The sequence below is a fragment of the Portunus trituberculatus genome, chromosome 48 (genome assembly GCF_017591435.1).
Source record: "Portunus trituberculatus isolate SZX2019 chromosome 48, ASM1759143v1, whole genome shotgun sequence".
Classification (NCBI taxonomy): Eukaryota; Metazoa; Arthropoda; class Malacostraca; order Decapoda; family Portunidae; genus Portunus; species Portunus trituberculatus.
This window is the reverse complement of record NC_059302.1, coordinates 20282773-20301006: the sequence shown is the minus strand read 5'-3', so window position 1 is coordinate 20301006 and position 18234 is coordinate 20282773. Positions and strand designations below refer to the sequence as shown.

Genomic DNA, 18234 nt, shown 5'->3' with positions numbered 1-18234 from the left:
TTATTTAAATCTGTTAATTCCAATCCATTATAAACTGCAAGCTATGCCATAGCTTTCCTTTCCTTGTAGGATCACATATGTAATTTACATAACCAAAAAAAGAAAAAAATACAATACTTACATAAATACATGATTTCAATAATGTGATATAATGCGATTTTTGTAGTGTTTTTTGAAGGTGTATAATGATTGTTTAGTTTTTATTTCATGAGGTACACATTCCAGATTTTAGGGCCCAGGTAAGATCATGAGTGTTGATAAATTGTTAAATTGTGGGCTGGTATAATGAGATTGTCTCGAGTACGGGTTGAATAGTTGTGCTGAGACTGTAGTGTTGTATTTGTTCTATTGTGAATATTGTGTTGTAATTTGTACATATACAATTTGTAATTTGTTAATGTCAAAAAAGTTTAAGTATACTATTATTCTTAAATAAAGGTTGTGTGTGTTCAAAGTAATCACTATTTGTTATAATACGTATGATTTTCTTCTGTAATCTGAATAGAGGTAAGAGATGCGTAGGATAGGTGGAGCACCAGATGGGAGAACAATACATTAAATGTGGCAATGTGGTAGTTGTCGTAAAACAGGGGTAGCATGGAGACACCTGAGTACATTATGAAAGTGTATTTACGGTAGCACAATACACAACAAGTGTAAACCGAGCGAAACGAGAGGCAGGAGGCGTTGCGTGTTAGCCTCAAGCGACGGCGAGCGAAGACTGAGGGGAGAGGCATGACGTCAGACAGAAAGTAGAGAAACGAATGAAAGGATGATAGAGGCGGTGAAGGAGTTTCTGGACAGTGTTGCCACTCTAGAATTTCAGAAAACACAAGATTGTCCCTTCAAAAAAGACTAGATTGACCGAAAAACAACTAAATTTTTTTTTTCATAGTCATTTTCTTGGCAGTTTCACAGTCAGGAAACATCTTTTTCATTAACTCAACCAAATGGTCTGCCTGGGAAAATGCTATTCCATGTTCTGCCATATATCCACACAACAATAATTCTGCATTGTTAACTTTATCTTTCGGGTCTTCCACTGATTTCTTTAAGGAATGCTGAATATTCACACACTTTTTCTTTGATTCATAGTTTTTTTTATATGCTTTGAGGTAACTTTGTGGCTTAACAAACCAGCTTTGTTAGGATTCTTTAGCTTGGATTCACAGACTACACAATGAACAACATTCTTATCTTTGGGGTCTGGCTTGATCCAGTCTTTTAATTCAGGGTCAGTTAACCAGTCCTGATTAAATGACTGGCTGTACCACAACTTCTGTTTCTTTTTCGGCGGAGTTTTATCTCCACTGGAGCTTGCTGTAGGAGACTCACTCATTGTTGTCACTTATCACTATGCCTGTTTAAGACCACGATCTTCACCAAACTGAGGGAAGTTGGAATAAGAACCCAGTTCAGCTCTCGCCCGGTACTTGCTACGATGGACTCCCGTACTGACTACTGAACGCGAACGAGACGCGTCTCACTGTTCTTCATTAGAAAAAACGAGGAGTATGAGATTCATATAAGGGTATACGTAGGTAGACGTAATTAGTAAGCAAAAAACATGAAACATTATTGCATTTTTTCCTTTGAATGAAAACTACAAGATTTGTTGGATTTTTAGGAAAAAACTACAAGACTACAAGGTCGAAGATAAAAATACTAGATCTAATAGGAAAAAACAAGGAGTGGCAACTCTGTTTCTGGAGAGAATGTGGCGTGCCAGATGTACAGGCAGTTAGAGCAAAGGACCGTTTTTTTTTTTTTTTCTTTTTTTCTGTGTGCCTTTTTTTGTCGTCTACAGGAGCTGCCGATCCAAAGGCCCAGCTTAGGAGTGATCCCGAGTCGCCTGTAGTATCAAAATCAAGATCAAGATCACCTGTAGCATTAACGTCAAGATCAAGACCACACGACACGTGCGTTTGTTTACAAGGCGAAGGCGGCCACACAGTACATACAGCGCTGTAGAACACATGTTGTTCTAGGAATTCCTGCCGTCCATTGCACAGTGATGGAGATAGGGGGCGTGGTGACCTACGAGGGCAGCAACTGTTTCCGGCAGAGGCTGGTGTTATCCACCCTCAGCGGGAAGCCAGTGAGGATCCGCAACATCAGAGCCAAGGCGGACGACCCCGGACTGAAAGGCGAGTCTTGCCTGTTTGTCCCAGGAGTAGACTGAGGTCACTCTCTGCAGCCTTCTTTCGCTCTTATTGTTCGCCAGTTTTCTTTGAAGACTTTGATAAGTGAAATTTCCATGTAGTGCCGGGAATTCTTAGAGTTTGAGAATAAACTTTTTCTTAATGACTATGCCAGATATGAAATTATCACTCCATGCTCAGTGGAGTGCATTCTCACGATTAGTAATGAAGTACTCTTATTATTCTTTGTTTTTCTCAATGTATAGTTGACTTGGTAACTGTTGAAAAGCCTCTGGATGGGAGAGCAAATATGACCAACCTAGAATTTTGCTCTTACCTACCAAGGATCTAATGTTTGGTGACAGCCATACACCATCCTGGTGGCCACATAGCAACATATGGCTCATGCAGTTGAGATCTATTCCATGTGCAGGGGGCTGAGTTACTTGTGTGTGAGCACCAGAGTGATGAAGGTCAGAACATGTAGTGACTGCAGTAACATTGGCCAGAAGAACTTTTTTTTTTTTTTTTTATGTAGGGAAGAGGGCCAGCCAAGGGCAAAAAAAAGAAAGTTAGAAAAAAGCCCACTTGAGCGCTAGCTCTCCAAAGAGTAGAAAAAGTGCCAAAACCGTCAGCCAGAATTAGGGCAGCAAATGCCTCGATACCTCCTTCTCAAAAGAAGACAAGTTGTAGGAATTTGGAAATACAGATGCAGGGAGGGAGTTCCAGAGTTTACCAGTGAAAGGGATGAATGATTGAGCGTACTGGTTAACTCTTGCATTAGAGAGTTGGACAGAATAGGGATGAGAGGAAAAAGAAAGCCTTGTGCAGCGTGGCCGCAGGAGGAGGGGAGGCATGCAGTTAGTAAGATCAGTAGAACAGTTACCATGAAAATAGCGATAGAATATAGAAAGAACTGCAACATTTCGGCGGTGAGAAAGAGAGTGAAGACAGTTAGTCAGAGGAGGGGAGTTGATGAGACGAATAGCTTTCGATTCCACCCTATCAAGCAAAGCTGTGTGACTGGAACCCCCCCCAAACATGTGAAGAGTACTCTATACAGGGACGGATAAGGCCCTTATACAGAGTAAGCAGTTGGAGGGGCGAGAAAAACTGGCGGAGACGCCTCAGAACACCTAACTTCATAGAAGTTGTTTTAGCAAGAGATGAGATGTGAAGTTTCCAGTTAAGATTATGAGCGAAGGACAGACCGAGGATATTCATTGTGGAAGAGGAAGACAGTTGAGTGTCGTTGAAGAAGAGGGATAATTGTCTGGAAGGTTGTGTCGAGTTGATAGATGGAGGAATTGAGTTTTTGAGGCATTGAAAACTACTAGATTTTCTCTGCCCCAATCGGAAATTTTAGAAAGATTGGAAGTCAGGCGTTCCGTGGCGTCCCCGCGTGATCTGGTAATTTCCTGAAGGGTTGGACGTCTCTGAAAGAACGTGAACATTGAAATCTCCAAGAATGGAAATCTCAGCGAAAGGGTAGAGGGACAGAATGTGCTCCACTTTAGAAGTTAAGTAGTTGAAGAAATTACTATAGTCAGAAGAGTTAGGGGAGAGATAAACAGCACAGATGAATTTAGTTTGAGAGTGACTGTTAAGTCGTAGCCAGATGGTGGAAAATTCGGAAGACTCAAGAGCGTGGGCACGAGAGCAAGTTAAGTCGTTGCGTACATAGACGCAACATCCAGCTTTGGAATGAAAATGAGAATAGAGAAAGTAGGAGGGAACAGAGAAGGGGCTACTGTCAGTTGCCTCAGGCAGCTGTGTTTCGGTGAGGAAAAGAAGATGAGGTTTAGTAGAGGAGAGGTGGTGTTCCACAGATTGAAAATTAGATCTAAGACCGCGAATGTTGCAGAAGTTAATGTAGAAAAAGTTGAGGGAGGTGTCAAGGCATTTGTGGTCTTCAACAGGTGAGGTGTCCGACCTGGGGACATTTTTGGTCCCCTCCCCAGAGGGGAACTCCGAGGCGTTGTTTATTTTGGGGCCAGAGTGACACATTGTCTCACATGTTTGGTAAGAGGTGTCATCATTAATCAGATAAAGTTTGGGTTACAAATACTGTGATAATAAGATACATCTAAGACTTGAGGACAGTGATGCATTTGTGCTTCTTATTTTGCCTTCTGTCTGTGTGAATTTTCCATTTTTATAGTTAAATACTTTTCATTCAAAACTCTCCACTGAAATTTGTAGTTACAGAATATTTAGACCTTATTTTTCACAAGCAGGACTGGAATTTACAAAATTGCATAGTGACTATACTCATGTATCATTGTTGAAAAGAACAGCTGATGGTTTACATTTTTGCCATTACTTTACTTTTCAGACTATGAAGTCAGCTTCATTCGCCTCCTTGACTGCCTCAACAATGGCAGCAGCATTGAGGTCAACCAGACAGGCACAGCGCTGCTCTACAGACCTGGCATCCTGACAGGCGGACGACTTGAACACTCCTGTCCTCTCTCTAGGGGCATAGGGTGAGGCGCTCTCTCTCTCTCTCTCTCTCTCTCTCTCTCTCTCTCTCTCTCTCTCTCTCTCTCTCTCTCTCTCTCTCTCTCTCTCTGTTTGATGTAATGTGATTCATTAAGATTTTCAAAGTGACTACAGGTAACAAAATGTTTTATTGACAGGTACTTTCTGGAGCCACTGTTCATGCTTGCTCCTTTCTGCAAGTCTCCAATCTCCATTACGCTAACTGGCATTACAAACAATGAGGTATTGATATTATTATTATTATTATTATTATTATTATTTGTAATAGTAGTAATTGTTTCTCTAATGGACATCTCAAAAAAGCAAAGTGTTTAACATGAGTTTTTATTTAGTTTTAGGGAATCTTTATGGATGTGTGTGTGTGTGTGTGTATTTACCTATTTGTATTTACCTATTTGTGTATTACAGGGCCCAAGCTAAGCTCTCTGTGTCCTGTCTCCTTGTCCACTCCTGTCATATCTCTCTTTCATCTGATTGACACACACCGCATCAACGACATCACTGCTCAGTTTATTCCACTTATCAATACTACGATGCGGGAAACTGTATTTTCTCATGTCATTTAGACAGATGTCTTTTATTAGTTTTTTTTCCATGTCCTCGGGGATGATTACTTGTGGTCACCTTTATCAACTCTCGGTCCAATATGTCAATCTTGTTCACCAATTTATACATAGTTATCATGTCTCCTCTTGTTCTTCTCTCTTCTAATGTGGTCAGCCCCAGTTTCTTCAGGCTTTCCTCATAGTCTAACTCCCTAAGTCCTGGTACCATCCTTGTTGCCAGCCTCTGTACCCTTTCCACCTTCTTCACATTTTCCTTCATATGCGGTGACTAGACGCAAGCTGCATATTCTAACTGGGGTCTTATTAAGGTGCATGATATCTTCTTCATCATTCCTTCATCTAGGTAGTGGAATGCAAGGCCAATATTTTGAAGCATGTTATATGTTTTCCAAAATATCTTGTTAATGTGTTTCTCCGGTAACAAAGTGTTTTGCATGGTTACTCCTAAGTCTTTCTCCTCATTGGTCTCTTCAATTTTCTCATCACCCAGCCTGTAATCCCTGTTTGGTCTGTATCTACTTCTTCCCATTTTTATAACATGGCTCTTGTTTATATTAAATTCCATCTGCCACTCTCTCATCTACCTCCATCTCAAGTAGTTTTCCATCCACTTTAACGCTTTTCCCTTCAGTCCTCCATAAATATCTAATTTCCATAGCAGTCTCATGTGCGGTACCTTGTCAAAAGCTTTTTTTAAATCCAAATATACACAGTCCATCCATCCCTCTCTCTCTTCTTTACTGCCTCCCTTATAAATGGGCACCACTTCAGCTCTTTTCCACTCTACCGGTACTTCCCCGGTTTCTAATGAGCACCTTACAATATCATATAATGGATCTATCAATTCTTCTCTACATTCCTTCAATAATTTGCCTGAAACTTCATCTGGTCCCATCGCTTTATCTTCTTTAAGTTCCTCCAACATTTTATATAACTCCATTTTAGGTATCTTAATGTCATCCATGTACACATTTCCTTCTACATTCTGAGGCTTTACAAACATTGTTTCTTTAGTAAATACTCGTTGAAACTTATTATTTAGCAATTCCGCGATATTCTTAGGGTCATCTACTATCCCTTGCTTTCCTTTTAATTTTTCAATGGACTCTCTCTTTTTAAGTTTACCATTTATGAACCTGTAAAACAATTTTGGATGTTCCTTACTCTTGTCTACTATATCTTTTTCAAATTTTCTTTCTTCCTCCCTCCTTACCCTCACATACTCATTTCTTGCCACTCTATAATTCTCCTTATTTAGTATATTCTTGCTCTTTTTCCATCTTTTCCAAGCCACATCTCTCTTTTCTTTAGCCTTAACACAAGTTGCATTGAACCAATCCTTTCTTCCTTCCTCTCTCGGTTTATACTTCGGTACAAATTTCATAACTCCTTCTTTATAATATTTCATAAAAATCTCATATTTTTTTTGCACTTCTCTGCTTTGTAACATCTCCTCCCAATCTAATGTTCTGAAATAGTTTTTCAAATTTTCTGTGTCCATCTTTCTATAATTCAATCTACCACTCCTGTATGTCTCATCTCTCCTTCGCTGTGTTATTGCCATCTGCATTTCCATAACCACATGATCACTCTTCCCCAATGGACATTTATATACACTTCTCGTGTTAACACCAAATCCAGTCTAGCCGGTTCATCATCTCCTCTATATCTAGTATTTTCTTTCACCCTCTGTTCCATCATATTCTCCATCATTAGATTAAGGAATCTCTCTCCCCATGCTTCCTCTCCAACACCACTTACTAAATTTTCCCAATCCACTTCTTTACAATTAAAATTTCCTACTAGTATCACCTTTCTTTTTTCAGTTAATACACTTTCCAAACTCTGTAAAGTATCCTTGATCATAATGTCGTATTCCCTTAATGTCCAAGAATTTGTTTTAGGAGGTATATAGGTCACCATGATTATTAATTCTTTTCCATCGCTTTTTAACCTTATGCTTATCACTTCTGCGTTGTTCTTCCCATAACAAACCTTATCCACATTTATCTCTTTCTTCGTCATAATCATAACTCCTCCTCCACCTTTACCCTCTCTATCCTTTCTTCATATATTATATTTATTATCCAAATTTACCTTTGTTTTTTCATGTAATTTTGTCTCAGTCAAACACACTATATCAGGCTTCTCCACCATCATATAGTCTTGCAATTCCAATCTACTTGACAGTATCCCATCTATATTAGTATACATTACAGTCCACCCACTGCTTCCTCTAGGGGTTCCTCCGCATTCCTTTTTTCCACATACCATTTTCTGACTCTCTCTCCTATAACTCTCCAAAAAAACTTTGCTTTTTCCTCTTCAAACAGCACATCATTTTTCCTTCTCGCCTCTTCCAACAATTCCTTATATCTTCTCTCTTCTTCATTTCTATTTTTCCTTACGTACACCTCTTTACAACCTTCTACCTCTCTTAATTTTGATGTTCTATATAAAATGTCCTACGCAGATTGCAGATTGTTGTGACTTCAGTACTACTTTAATCGGTCTCCTTACTCCCTCCTTATACGGACCCAGTCTATGGATCTCCTACACTTTTCCTTGTAGATCTTTTTTTCCTCATCATTTAGATTTTTGAACAGATCTCTTACCGTTTTTAATTCTTCTTTAATTATCTTAGGCTTATATGTTATATTTTGTTCTTTCATCCCAAATATTAATACACTCTTCTTTTTTGCTATTTCTCTTATCAATGTTTCCTTATTCTTCATAACATTAACCAGTTCCTTAGACCTTTCTTTTTTGTCTTCATTCAACTGATCTTTAATTATTTCTTGTAAACCAACCATCTCAGCTTCCCTCGACTCAGTCCATTGTGTTTTCTTCATTTCCCACTCCCTTTCAAACCTTTCACTTTGCTCACTGATCATTTCCTTAAAGTCATCTTTCTCCTTTACAACTTTCTCCATTTTCTCCTCCAACCGTCTCTTGTATTTTTCAACCTCCACTCTCAAGTGTGCATTCTCATCCACCAATCGTTTTTCATTTTCCTCCAGTCTCTTAACTCTTTCTTTCAAAGCCTTGCGGAATTCTCTATCCTGCTCCTCCTCACTCCTCTCAACTTTTAATTCCTTCACCAATTCCTCAAATTTCTTGTCTAGCATAACCAATCTTCCTTGCATTGTTGCTCCTGTTGAAGATGGACTCATGTTTTGTATGGGCACTTTTGGTTTTGCTCCCTGGGCCTCATCGGCATATTTTGAATTTGGTAACTTATTTCTTACAGGTCTATCCATTTCATTTCATTGTTCCTGGGAGCGTGTGGGTGTGTGGTGGTGTGCACTGGCGGCCAGGCCTGGTAGCTTTGTGTGTGTGGTGGGATGCGTTTGCGGCTGTTTATGGCTGGCCCTTGTTTATTTCCCGCGCCGTTGTCTGGAGCGGGGAGGCTCCAACACCTCCGATCACTATATGCACACTCCACCAGGCTACGTTCACTCTGTACACTCGTTCACTCGCTCTGGTTGCCCTTTTGTACTAGTGACGGTTCTCACTCCAAGCACATTGTTTAGCGTGTGGAGTGTTAGTTAGAAGACACTCTGAGCAAGGAGGCACATCCACTCTCCACGGAGCACGGAGTGTGTGTGTGTGTGTGTGTGTGTGTGTGTGTGTGTATTTACCTATTTGTATTTACCTATTTGTGTATTACAGGGCCCGAGCTAAGCTCTCTGTGACCTGTTTCCTTGTCCATTCCTGTCATATCTCTCTTTCATCTGATTGACACACACCGCGTCAACGACATCACTGCTCAGTTTATTCCACTTATCAATGCTACGATGTGGGAAACTGTATTTTCTCACGTCATTTAGACAGATGTCCTTTATTAGCTTTTTTCCATGTCCTCGGAGATGATTACTTGTGGTCACCTTTATCAACTCTCTGTCCAGTATGTCAATCTTGTTCACCAATTTATACATAGTTATCATGTCTCTTCTTGTTCTTCTCTCTTCTAATGTGGTCAGCCCCAGCTTCCTCAGTCTTTCCTCATAGTCTAACTTTCTGAGTCCTGGTACCATCCTTGTTGCCAGCCTCTGTACCCTTTCTACCTTCTTCACATTTTTCTTCATATGCGGTGACCAGACACATGCTGCATATTCTAACTGGGATCTTATTAAGGTACATAATATCTTCTTCATCATTCCTTCATCTAGGTAGTGGAATGCAAGGCCAATATTTTGAAGCATGTTATATGTTTTCCAAAAAATCTTGTTAATGTGTTTCTCCGGTGACAAGGTGTTTTGCACGGTTACTCCTAAGTCTTTCTCTTCATTGGTCTCTTTAATTTTCTCATCACTCAGCCTGTAATCCCTGTTTGGTTTGTATCTACTTCTTCCCATTTTCATAACATGGCTCTTGTCTATATTAAATTCCATCTGCCACTCCTTACTCCACTCATATATTTTATCAAGATCTTCCTGTAACTTGTTACTATCTTCCACATTCTTTACTCTCCTCATAATTTTAGTATCGTCCGCAAACATGTTCATGTAACTGTCAATTCCTACTGGTATATCATTAACATAAATAAAAAATATGATGGGACCAAGCACTGACCCTTGTGGAACTCCACTGGTTACCTTCTTCCACTCGGACTTCCTTCCTCTCATTACTGTTCTCATTTCTCTTCCCACTAAGTAATTTTCCATCCATTTTGCTAGTTTATCATTTACTCCTCCAATCTTCTTTAGTTTCCACATCAGTCTATTGTGTGGCACTTTATCAAAGGCCTTTCTCAAGTCCAGGTAGATAGCATCCACCCATCCCTCTCCATGTTGTAGTATGTCAGTCACTCTTGAATAAAAACATAATAAATTGGATACACACGATCTTCCTCTTCTGAAACCAAACTGCCTTTCACTCAGAATGTTTTCACTTTCTAGATACTCACTCCACTTAGCTTTAATTACATCTTCACATACCTTCCACAATATACTAGTCAACGATACTGGTCTGTAATGTAACGGTTCCATTCTACTACCATTCCTATATATAGGCACAATGTCACCTCTTTTCCACTCTTTTGGGACTAATCCTGTTCTTATGGAGGTTTCCACAATATCAAATACGGGGTTCAACAATTGATCCTTACATTCTTTTAGCAACCTCCCAGATATGCCATCAGGCCCCATTGATTTATTAATATCCAAATTGCTTATAATTTTCCTTACATCCACCCATCCCTCTCTATGTTGTAGTATGTCAGTCACTCTTGAATAAAAACATAATAAATTGGATACACACGATCTTCCTCTTCTGAAACCAAACTGCCTTTCACTCAGAATGTTTTCACTTTCTAGATACTCACTCCACTTAGCTTTAATTACATCTTCACATACCTTGCACAATATACTAGTCAACGATACTGGTCTGTAATTTAACGGTTCCATTCTACTACCATTCCTATATATAGGCACAATGTCACCTCTTTTCCACTCTTTCGGGACTAATCCTGTTCGTATGGAGGTTTCCACAATATCAAATATGGGGTTCAACAATTGATCCTTACATTCTTTTAGCAACCTCCCAGATATGCCATCAGGCCCCATTGATTTATTAATATCCAAATTGCTTATAATTTTCCTTACATCTTCTTTAGTAACCATGATGTCCTGCATTTGCTTTATTTCCGTAGGCTTTTCACCTATAAAATGCTCCTCCTTTGTAAACACTGCAAAAGTTGTCGTTCAAAATTTCAGGTATATCTCCAGCATCCTCATATACTTCTTCCCTATTTCTTTCTTTTTTTTTTTTTTTTTCTATTGCCTCCCTTTTATTTAGTTTTCCATTTATGAATTTGTAAAACATTTTAGGGTCACTATCACAGTTTTCCACCACCCTCTGTTCATATTCCTTTTGTGCTGTTCTCCTTACTTCAATATATCTATTCCTTGCTGTTTTGTAAACTTCTCGATAATACATCACTGTTTTTCTTAAGTTTCTTCCATGCCTTTTCTTTGTTCTTTTTTGCTTCTTCACAATTTCTATTAAACCACTGTTTATTATTTAAAGTCTTCTTTCTGTGATATGGCACAAACCTCTTCACAGCAGAGTTATATAAATTGATAAATTTATCGTATTTCAATTGCATATCTCCTTCCTGGTATACCATGGACCAGTCAGTTTCATTAACCCGTTCGCGCTGGATGTTAAAAAAGCCCGCCTGTATGATATACGGGTTGTAGTGCCCAGCTGGAAACTCGTGCAAGCTTGTCATACTTGTCGTCTTTATGTATTATGCTGCTATTTTTTTTTGTCACTATATCGCCTTCAAAGAGGAAAGTGGACGCTTCTCTCTTCGGAGAAAGAGAGAGAGAGAGAGTGTGACATTTGCTAATATTTTAGACACAAGCGGGACGCATGTAGCTTATCTTTCAAGAGGAAGAGGGGAGGGAGGGAAGGAGAGGAGAGAGAGAGAGAGAGAGAGAGAGAGAGAGAGAGAGAGAGAGAGAGAGAGAGAGAGAGAGAGAGAGAGAGAGAGAGAGAGAGTGATTAGAAAATTTGTTTTGTATTTGTGTGTGTGGGAGGGAAGGGAGATGGGGAGGGAGGAAATGGAGATGGAGAGAGAGAGAGAGAGAGAGAGAGAGAGAGATGGGAACAGTCTATGCCATTGGGTAATTTTAGACACAAGGCAGGATGCATGTAGCTTATCTTTAGTGATTGGTGGAGACAAGGATGGTGGGAGGAGCACTAGGATTTCAAGGACAGCATACGGCGTGTATAGTTGGTATCCAACACACTATACGGGACAACTGAACTGAAGAAATCTCAGAAAAGAAATATGACGTCTACGTAGGCGTCACCGTATTTGCTACTGGGGCTTCATGACGCCTACATAGGCGTCACCGTATTGAAGGGGTTAAAGAACTCCCTTATATGGTTATAATTTGCCCTAATATAATTAAATTTTTCCTCCCTGCGTTCCACAATCTTATTCGTGCTTAATTCCGTATCCAGCTCAAAGCTTAGGACATCATGGTCGCTATTCCCCAAGGGACATTCATGTTCATTTTCCTCTTTTAGGGAGATGCCCCTGGTAAATACCAAATCCAACCTTGCTGCAACATCTTGTCCCTTGTCCCCTGCACCTTGTTGGTGATCTCACCCGCTGTGTCATCAAGTTATTTGTTGCTACATTTAACAATTCCTCTACCCACTCACCACTGTTCACCACTTCGTAGTCCTCCCACACTATTTCCTTACAATTAAAGTCCCCGACTATCATCACTCTATCCTTTCTGATGAGTTCCTGCTTCATTCTGTCTAGAGTATTTCTCATCACCATTTGATACTGTTCATATTCCCAAGCGCTGGTTCTGGGTGGTATGTATACTGTTATGATATTAATGTCTCTCTTACCATCTGTTATAAGCATACTTTTTACTTCCTCATTACCCTTACTATAGTTCACCTTCACTATCAGATCTTCCTTAGTAAGAACCACTATACCACCACCTCCTTTATTTTTTCTATCATTTCTCCATACTTTGTAGTGTTTTACATCAAACCAATCTAGCTTTATTTTGGGCCTTAACTTTGTTTCCACCACACACATTATGTCCGGTTCGTTATTTCTTAGGTAATCCATACATTCTAGCCTCTTAGACAGAAATCCATCTATATTCGTGTAAGTCACTTGAATTCCATTCCTAGTCTCATTCTTCCATATTTCCGTCAGTGTAATGTCTATTCCGTCTGTTTTATTCACCACTTCTTCAACCTCCCATTTCTCATCCTCCAAAAAAACTTGGTCTTTTCCTCCTCGGTCCTTTCTTCATTCCTCTCTCTCACTTCAGTTACAAGCTCTTTCATTTTCATTCGGTCATCCTGTGACATATTTCTTTTTATGTAAATTGTTTTGGTTTCCTCAGAGTCCTTAAGTTTCCAAGGCCTCTGCTGCCACCTGAGACTTTAATTTCAATTTTAATGGTCTACTCTTGCCTTCCTCAAAAGCTCCTATTGTGTGTGTGTGTGGAGAGCAGGGGAGGGTTCTTGTTTATGGCAGTTCCCTTCTACATGATGTTGGTCTAATATATAGCTATATATAGCTGGATTATTGTTTTACTTTTATTAGTATTACTGTTATTTTATTTGTCTGTTCCTTTATTTTTTTCTTAATGTTGTGATAATGATCATTATTGATTGTATGTACTAGTAATATTGTTAGTTAACAGACAATTTAGCCTTAACTTGCATTCACTAGCAACATTTGAACAACAGTCAGATCATAGGATAGGAGGTATTTGTATTACTGTGCAGACATGATATATATAATGGTGTTTTATTTACAGCTGGACCCGACAGTGGACATGATATGTGCGTCACTGGTGCCTGTCCTGCGGCGGTTTGTGGGCGGTGACGACGGGCCCAGTGTGAAGTGTGTGCGTCGAGGCTTGAGTCCTGGTGGAGGTGGCAGGGTTGTGTTCACCAGCCCTGTTAGGAGGAGTCTCACTGCATTTCAGGTGAGTGGAGCAGAGAGTGAAAGAAGGCATGGTTTCACTAACTAGAAAGGATTAGAGTGCATCATCATTTGTAACCTTAATTTCTCACCACTATTGTAGGTTTTGGAATTCATGTTGGGGAGTCAGTCAGTTCAGTATTGTTTGGATAAATTTTGATTCTCTCTCTCTCTCTCTCTCTCTCTCTCTCTCTCTCTCTCTCTCTCTCTCTCTCTCTCTCTCTCTCTCTCTCTCTCTCTCTCTCAGCATAATCCCAAAATAAACATTAATCAGGAACTTTACAATTGTAGCTTTTCTTACTTTGTTTGAAGTCTTATTAGAGAGAAATTCTTTAGAATCATGTTATCCAAATCTTCCGTTATACAGAAAAAAAGCAGTTTCATCTTTTTTTGTTGATGTCAGATGTGCAGACACAAATATGCCTTTGCACCCACAGTGGATGGACAGTGGACAGATCAAGCGGATACGTGGCGTGGCATACACAAGCCGTGTGACGCCAACTGTTGCCAACAGAATGCTGGATGCTGCCAAGGGAATGTTTCTTAAGTTCCTGACAGATGTTTACTTCACAGTGGATAATGCTAAAGCTACTTCTCCAGGTAAGGAGAGAGAGAGAAAATTTTTTTTTGGATGCTGTGGTCATTATAGCATTAGATGACCATTGGGATGAATCAGATATAGACTGAATGTGTAAAACCTTCAGATTTAATGTATTTGTTTTGCTTCTCATTGCATCTTTCATTCTGAACAATACATGCTCACACACATGTACACACACACAGGATTTGGCCTTTGTGCAGTGGCGGAGAGTAACAAGGGAACAATTGTGTGTGCGGAGGCAATGAGTCGCAGCCCAGGGCAAGAAGAGGGTGTGGCTGGGGCAGCAGCCAACACGCCTGAGGAGATCGGTCAGGAGGCAGCCAGTCGCCTGCTGGAGGAGATCTGGCGAGGTGGCTGTGTTGATGCAATTGCCCAGCCATTGCTGTTGACCTTCATGGCTTTGGCACCGACTGATGTGTCAAAAGCAGTGCTGGGACCTCTCACTCCATACACGTGAGTATATACCTGGGTGTATTTATCCTTTTGTATTGTGAAGGATTGAATTCACCTCAACATTCATTCTTTATCCAAACATTTATAATATAATATGTTTCTTTATGTTTATGTATATTGTTTACACTCACCTCTTCTGATTACGTGGTTCTCTGAGGTTTTGCTCTGTTTGGGATTTTTGCACTTTGTGTGTGTGTATTTACCTAGTTGCATTTACTATGTTTTATATTGACTTCTCATGTATTTAGAATGATGTTTCTTGTGTCATTCCAGTCATGGTTTAACGAGTGCCTCCATTACCATTCCTTTCTTTCCCTTAGCCTAACCATGCTCCAACTCTATGAATACTTGACTAATTATTCCTTCATTTTTTAAGTCATTATTCTTTACTTCCTTGTACTGCAGGATGCATTATCTGCGTCACCTGAGGGATTTCTTCCATGTCACTTTCAAGATTGACGAGTACAAAGAAGAGAGAATTGGTGAGGATGACGGGAGCTCACTTGAAAGAAGGACAGGTGCTGCAAAGCTTGTGTTGACCTGTATTGGTATTGGTTACTCCAATATTGGCAAGGGACAGATCTAAGTGTACAATTTAGAGATGTATCGGATATCCGCATCCGCATTCGCATCCGCGGAACATCCGCATATTCTTTCACATCCGCATCCGCATCCGCATCCGCAGTTGTGATAAACTGAACATCCGCATCCGCATCCGCATTTGTGATGTAATATACATCCGCATCCGCATCCGCATCCGCATTCAACAGAGGATGTGTGGATGCGGATGTGTGTTGTGTATTGCACAACCTATATATTATAGAGTAATATACTCGTAATATAGAGTATAGACACGCAGTTACAGATACAGACCAGCAGAGTACTGCCTGCTGCTTACAGACTTAGAGTTCAGACAGAGGTTAGAAATGTGTAGTATTGCTACGCACTTCCATCACTCAACTATGGCACAAGATGAACTTAAAAGGATTCAGGACAGGCTGCAAATACCTAAACTCTCTGTTATTCATGATACACCCACAAGATGGAATAGCACCTTACACATGCTAAGAAGAACACTAGAAATAAAGGAATCTGTGTGTGTGTATGCTGCTACCAACTCCAAAATCAAACAGCTCAGCAATACTGAGTGGTTGCTTATGTGTAAATGTGTACATGCCTTACAACCTTATGAAGATATCACAAAAAAACTAAGTGACTCCACATCAACAGCAGCTGAAGTGATTCCAATTGTAAAGTCCTTAAAACACACTCTTCAGCACACCACATCAGATTCAGTAGTTTCTAACCCTGTTCAAGAAACTCTTACTTCAGATACAAGTTCTGAAGATGAACCAGGCTTAGGATCAGTGGTTGAGTTAAATGAAGACAGACAAGCAACACAGGCAGTAAACTTCATGAAAGAAGCAATGCGAGCTGATGTAGAAAAGATTTTCTTCGATTGAAAATGAAGATCTTTACAGAATTGCAACATATATTGACCCAAGGTACAAGAGTAAATTTTTTTCTTCATCTCACGTCACACATCAAGTAAAATTATCACTTGCCAGAGTATGTGAGGAGCTTTGTCACGACTATTCTAGAAGAGGAAGATGGAGAACCAAGAAGGAAACGAAGAAGAGATGATATGAGTGAAACACCTGCCACTTGTGGAACAATAGATGAAGCAATGACTTCTATTCTTGCCTCCAGCAGCGATGATGAAGCAGAAAACTCATCTGTAAGAACTTTACTCATGAAAGATATTGAGAAATATCACACAGATAAAAGAATAAGTGGAACCAGTCAAGATAGTTTGCAATGGTGGAAGACAATGAAGACCGTCTACCCTGATTTGGCAAAGGTAGCATGCCAGTATCTGTCCTGTCCACCTAGTAGCGTTCCTAGTGAGCAGCTGTTTAGTAGTGCTGGCTTGATATATGACGCTAAGCGTAATCGGCTTTTGCCAGAAAAGGTAGATAAGCTACTGTTTTGAAACGAAACCTGCCCATCTTGAACTTTAAATATTAAATAATAAATATGGGTTTATAATATCAGTTCAATCAGTTGGTTATATATAGATTTCTAGTAAACCACTTTCAAAAGGGCGGAGGTTGGGGAAAGTGGTCGGTGGGATGCACACGAGTTGGGTCCACGTCCGCATCCTGGTAACACACAAAATGTGTGGCTGAAACTCGTCATAAAACTTTATTGTAACAAAATTACTTCCACTTTACTTCCACTAGTATACTCTGCAACTACTTTCCTGTGTCTGTATTTACGTCTTCCTATGATTTACATACTTTCAAAGAGAGAAGTATCAACTATTAAGACACCATTCGAACTCATTTGGCAGTATTTTGGTTCTCCCATCTTGTTTTTATTTGTTACTTCTCCTGTCTGCATGGTCTGACGTTGAAACAGGCTTTTTTCGGGAGGGGAGGTGCTCCTCTTGGTGAGAACGTTTGACGTAAAAAACATCCGCATCCGCATCCGCGAGGATGTCATATTTTGATATCCGCATCCGCATTTGCATCCGCATTTTAGTAGAGACTGACATCCGCATCCGCATTTGCATCCGCAAAATGACATCGCATATACATCCGCATCCGCGGATGTCTGAAATTCGACATCCGATACATCTCTAGTGTACATGCATCAATGTGCTGTACCTAGTTCACCCTTGGTCAAGAGGATGAGATTGTTGGCTGCACCCTTGCAGTGAGGCTGTAACCCTCCACATTCCAGTCATTCGTCCTCTTGTTTCAGGAGGATAGTGATGATTGCTCATTCAAGAAAAATCTTGATGACCTGACCAGATTGCAAACCTCAGTCTGCCATGTTACAAGCAGAGATATTATCACTGAGCTAGAGATTTGTGTGTGTGTGTGTGTCTGTGTGTGCATGTGTGTGTATGTGTCATTCATCTAGTCATCTGACCATCTGTTTGTATACAAAAAGAGCTCAAGCTCATTGTGACTGACCACTCATACACCAACCACTGGAACAGTGATGCCACAATCCCCTGGATTACATCTACTTTCTTGCTCTTGGGTGAACGCTGGCTAAACAGTTAGAGGCTTGCCCAGTAATCAAACCTGGGCCTTCTCAGTTGTGAGTCAAGCATTCTGGCCACTACCTTATACAGTGTATGCTTGTATGTATGTATGTGTATGGTAATCTGATCATATTTGCCTATATGCAATATAGTGAATAAAGCCTCAAGTTCACCAATTTGTAGTTGTTAGATTTGGATCTCCTTTTCCATTTAAGAAGTGAAATTCATGGCAAAACCAGTTGCTCACAATCACTCTTGACAAAAATATTCAGTAAACAATTTAATACTTGCACATAGCATCATCAACTATAGTAGCAGCAGCAGTAGCTGCATTATTTCACATATTTTTCATCATGGGATTGAACTACTACTGAAAGCCTCATAAATACATATGTAGACTAAAAACTAGCCTCACTCAGATGTCCTTCACTGTTAGGAAT

At 40.0% G+C, this 18234-nt stretch overlaps 1 protein-coding gene across 1 annotated transcript; it reads left to right on the top strand.

Annotated features, from left to right (window-relative positions):
- Positions 1 to 1900: 1900 nt before the first annotated feature.
- On the top strand, positions 1901 to 17970 carry LOC123498982 (RNA 3'-terminal phosphate cyclase-like protein). The gene is made up of 8 exons (XM_045246612.1): positions 1901 to 2147; positions 4477 to 4627; positions 4781 to 4865; positions 13519 to 13689; positions 14123 to 14285; positions 14469 to 14739; positions 15145 to 15324; positions 17383 to 17970. Coding segments are annotated over exons 1-8 (1155 nt in total). The 5' UTR covers positions 1901 to 2014; the 3' UTR covers positions 17384 to 17970.
- Positions 17971 to 18234: the final 264 nt, after the last annotated feature.

Coding starts and splice junctions, on each gene's coding strand:
- LOC123498982 (XM_045246612.1), top strand. CDS start 2,015: ATGGAGATAGGGGGCGTGGTGACCTACGAGGGCAGCAACTGTTTCCGG. Junction 4,628..4,780: donor CCTCTCTCTAGGGGCATAGG/GTGAGGCGCTCT, acceptor TTTTATTGACAG/GTACTTTCTGGAGCCACTGT. Junction 4,866..13,518: donor CTGGCATTACAAACAATGAG/GTATTGATATTA, acceptor TTTTATTTACAG/CTGGACCCGACAGTGGACAT.